Source organism: Sinocyclocheilus anshuiensis, unplaced genomic scaffold (assembly GCF_001515605.1).
Source record: "Sinocyclocheilus anshuiensis isolate Anshui unplaced genomic scaffold, SAMN03320099.WGS_v1.1 scaffold415, whole genome shotgun sequence".
NCBI classification, from domain to species: Eukaryota; Metazoa; Chordata; class Actinopteri; order Cypriniformes; family Cyprinidae; genus Sinocyclocheilus; species Sinocyclocheilus anshuiensis.
This window is the reverse complement of record NW_015552655.1, coordinates 1,920,176-1,924,646: the sequence shown is the minus strand read 5'-3', so window position 1 is coordinate 1,924,646 and position 4,471 is coordinate 1,920,176. Positions and strand designations below refer to the sequence as shown.

Here is a 4,471-nt window from a genome sequence, read left to right as displayed (position 1 = left end):
TTTATTTAATATAATGATACACCCTGCTTGTTACAGTGTGGAAAACTATTTTGCATAATCCTGAAAATCTACTTAACAATACTTGTGTTTTTTGCTTACATCAAAGAGATTCTCCTATTGTTATATATATATATTTTACACATGCATATCACTGGATGAGTCATTTAGCATCACAAAGAATGAATTTACTGCAACAGATCAAGTTGTGACATTTTGTAAATTCAGATCTAGATGAAAACATCTGATATTAACAAAGAGCAGCAGAAGATATCAATACATTCGGTCCATTTCATGTATGCGTGAATTCATAATTAAACAAATGTGTGTCGAGCTAAAAAATAGCATTGTTGTCATAGTTCCGTTTTATACAGTATGTTACATTTAGGACTAATATCACAATCATTGTGTTGATTATAGAGTTACGCAGCCTGTGCAATCAAATAACCGTAAATGTGGCCTTTTATGTAGCTCAGGCTGACGGTGGTGAGGTCAGAATATCAACAACAAAGTGAGGTTAAACATCAAATATAAATATATATATATATATATATATATATATACAGTATATATATATACTGTTAGAATATAAAATCATATTCTTCATTGTTTTTTTACTGAACAATTAAAATTCTGTCATCATTTATTCACATTGTTACAAACCTATATGACTTTACTTTCTTCTGTGGAACATTAAAAATAAATATTTTGGGATTTTTCTGTCCACACACTGAGAGTTAATGGTTTCCAATGTTGTTCACTGTCAAAATGTATTCCACAGAAGAAAGAAAACCACATATAATGAGTAAATGTTGACAGAATGTTGATTTTTTTTTTTTGGGTGCACTATCCCTTTAAGACCCATTGGAAGCACTTCTGTACGTTTGCTAAGAGACCAGCAGTCTGACTGTACATAAAAACAGACCGCCGAGTCCGGCGACGGCTGCCACGGCGACGGCCCTGACGACCAGGAACTCCATGGAGTCCTCGAGCTTGGTGTGCAGCCGCAGCACCTGTCTGTGAGTGTCCTCGCGAGAGCCCGAGTTCTCGATCACATGACTGGCGAGTCCACGCTTCTCTTTGAGGGGCATCTGAGCGCCGATTCTCTGTTCGGCCTCCTCCTGACTCAAACCGTCCCTCTGCATGAGACGGGACAGCTGCGTCGCCGGGTCACTGCCAAAACACAGACACATGAGGTGAAGAGCCCAGGCTTATTACTGTTAACTACAATTATTTACAACTGTTAACTATAATACAGCTGAAATAAAATACAAAATAAAATATTACAAAAAAAGTGAAATAAATATTACATAAAAAAATTACAAAAAAAAAACGTATAAAAGTTTTCTTCCCTGAAAAGCTGAAGAACTAAAATTACTGAAAATAAAACTGAAAATAAATTGTAAATAAATAATAACATTTTTAAACAAGTAATAAAAGACTAAAAAAAAAAACAATTTTTAGAAAATTAATGGTATATAAATAATGCTAAAAAATACCCTTTATTTGCTTTAAAAACTACAGTAACACACAACCCAATCTGACTTGTTATAGCAATTCATGAAAACAAAGAAAGTGAAACAGAGAAAATGAACATCATACCAGTATACGACAACAGTGTGGGTTAGGAAACGGGTGAGACGTCGTGTTTCGAAAAGCAGCGGCACATCCAAAATCACGTATCTGTAGCCTAAAGAACAACCAACAAAAACCATTAGTTCATGAGATTTTGGCACACATATTTTTTTATTTGATTTGATGCATGTGTGAGTATACCTTTAAGGAAGTACAGCAGTATTTGTTTGAACATTTCTTTATGTATTTCTGGGTGTGTGATGGAGTTGAGAAGTTTTCGTTTCTCGGGGCTGGAGAAGATGATCTGCCCCAGTTTCTGTCTGTCAATCTCGCCATTGTCTAACAAAATTTCACGTCCAAAATGCTGCACGATCAGTCTGTACGCTGGGCTTTGGGGCTCCACCACTGATACACAGAGAAAAATCACACAATTAAAGCATGTATTAATTAAATAAATGTATATTAAATAAATATCATTAAATAAATATTAAAAATTATTTTATATTTTATAAAATATGTATTAAATACGAAATATATTAATTATTTTTTACAAATTTTAAATTATTTAGTGTGTGTGTGTTTTTTTTTTTCAAATTTTTTAATTTAAAAAAATATTTTTATTATTAAATGAAATAAAATCTATACACATTATAATTACATTTATATATTTATTTAATATTTAAGTTATAAAAATGAATCTAGAATACACACTTACTAACGTTATATACGTTTTTAAATTTAAACTGAATTTAATTTATTTTATTTTTCATTAATTTATTATATATTAAAAACTATTTTAATTATTTTTTAAATGCTTCAAGTTAGTTTTCTAACTTTTTTTTATCAAATTCTTTTAAATACATTTTTTCCAAAACACAAAACCCTATGAATTTCTTTACAAAATAATGTTGTAATATACTAAAGACGAACAAGCACAAAACACCTTTCCGGGCCACCACATCTGCATCGATGACGGGACAGCCCAGTTCTTTCAGCTGAGAAGACACTGTGCTCTTCCCTGAGGCGATGCCTCCGGTTAACCCCACCAGAAACATGCTGAAACACACAAATCAGAGTTATTTACCCTCTAACATCTCATTATACAGTATACGGCGGATGAATATTGGTCGTTGGCGCCTTCTAGCGGCCTCTACTGGAACTTCAATTAAAATTTGGGCTCATAAATATGTAAATACACGAGTAATAGTTAACCTCGATCCAAACAACATTTCTAATTACAATAATGACTTGCATTATGATAGATGTCTTGTTATAGCGGGACATTAAGTGGTAAAACTTAAGTTAAATTAGTTAACAAATTTTGCTTGGGTTAAAAATCACCCATACCACAATAATAATGTGATTAACGACGTTAATAAACAGCACTGACATTTAAAAATGTTAGAAAAAGCACTTACCCAACAGCAATGACCTACTTCATACGCTGGAAACAGAGATTATAAACGCGTTTCTGCATAGATATACGAGAAAACAGAGACGAACCGCAAAGAAGCCTCAAAACACAAATATGGCGGTTAATAGAAAGTATCTAAAGGGTTTGAGGGCTCTATAATAATGCTAGATAAATATAATCCCATTATTTGTGTACATAACATTGACCTGTGCGCTTGAATGTAATGTCTCTCTTCTTCCTCTTTGTAAACGAATGCAACGCGTCAAATAAGCGCCGCCACGCGGCCTGGAGCGCAACGACAAACCTGTTTTGAAAAACATAGCAATTTCTGGGTGTTCATCGAACGTTGATCATTTTTTTCATAAAGAAGGATAAGAATGTAGACGTTTTTAAGTAAAACGTCTTCATTTCCATCCATTTATAATGACTGCTAAACACCTGCCTGAACCAACAAACTGGTTTAACGCCATCTTTGGTATTTATGCAATGACAGACAGGCATTTCAGAACAAGAGCAGAAATGGTAGATTTCCAAGAGGCTATATTGAAAAATCTTGCACTGTTTTGACATTTGGTTAATGATTTTATCCAACACAATATGTGGTTTTCTTATACCATTTCTCTACGCTTGTAGACAATGAATCAATCCTTCTTTTTAAACAAATAATGTTTTTAACCTCCACCCAAGGTGATGGAACAAAGGTGGTCAACCTAGAACTAGATCTACCAGTTAATCTTGTTCGAACACACTGCGTCTAGTTTTCTAGTGAGCATAAGGACTATTATTAACAAGTTTGACTGTGTGTAATTAGCTAGAGCTATATACCGCAAAGGTATTAATATGTACCTTTAAGGTAACAATATGCACCCCTTAGGAATAAAAAGGTACAAAGGTGTACCTTTTGAAAAGGTACCGCCCCAGTGACAACTTTTGTACGTTTTTTGTACTTTTCTGAGTGTAGACCAGAGGTCCTAAGTCATTTTCAGACCTGGTGTATGATAATACATCTAATTATTGTCCCTTAAATTTTGTTTTAATTGAAGTGTATGTATTAAAGTATATGTATTTTTTCCACGAAAATTAAAGGATCAAACATCTCCAAAGATCATGCCAGACTTTAGTGCAAAAAAGCTTGTGAATCTGGGAAGGTAATATATTTCTATATCAATATCTGGTCTACAGGTAACGTCAGGTGTCATTGAAGTGAATTCACTCTTTTAATAAGTTTTATGTATAATGTTTTTCCTCGTTGCATCAATGCAGTTTTTACATTTTTATAATGACCTTTGGCCTTTATTATGTTTAACCAGTACAAGTTTTAAAAATGCCTAAAAGTTCTAAACTATTAATACTTACGAAACATGGGAAATTACACAATATTCCATGTGTGAAAATGCAGGATTACTTTGAGTTTTGTTTTTAATAACAACAGAAATGCAGGAAAAAACCCACAAGAAATGGAATTTCTTTATTGTACAGCACATG

General features: G+C 33.1%; 1 protein-coding gene across 2 annotated transcripts; it reads right to left on the bottom strand.

Annotated features, from left to right (window-relative positions):
* Positions 1-654: 654 nt before the first annotated feature.
* On the bottom strand, positions 655-3,245 carry dcakd (dephospho-CoA kinase domain containing). Of its 2 annotated transcripts, XM_016458791.1 has the most exons (6): positions 3,193-3,245; positions 2,991-3,016; positions 2,516-2,628; positions 1,774-1,977; positions 1,600-1,687; positions 655-1,170 (listed from the first exon to the last, which is right to left on the bottom strand). In XM_016458791.1, exons 3-6 carry the CDS (start codon positions 2,625-2,627, stop codon positions 885-887), a joined length of 690 nt encoding a protein of 229 aa, XP_016314277.1. In that variant the 5' UTR covers position 2,628; positions 2,991-3,016; positions 3,193-3,245; the 3' UTR covers positions 655-884. The 2 variants fall into 2 exon arrangements, with proteins under 2 accessions (XP_016314277.1, XP_016314276.1); XM_016458790.1 differs by lacking the exon at positions 3,193-3,245 and having other exon boundaries at positions 2,991-3,058.
* Positions 3,246-4,471: the final 1,226 nt, after the last annotated feature.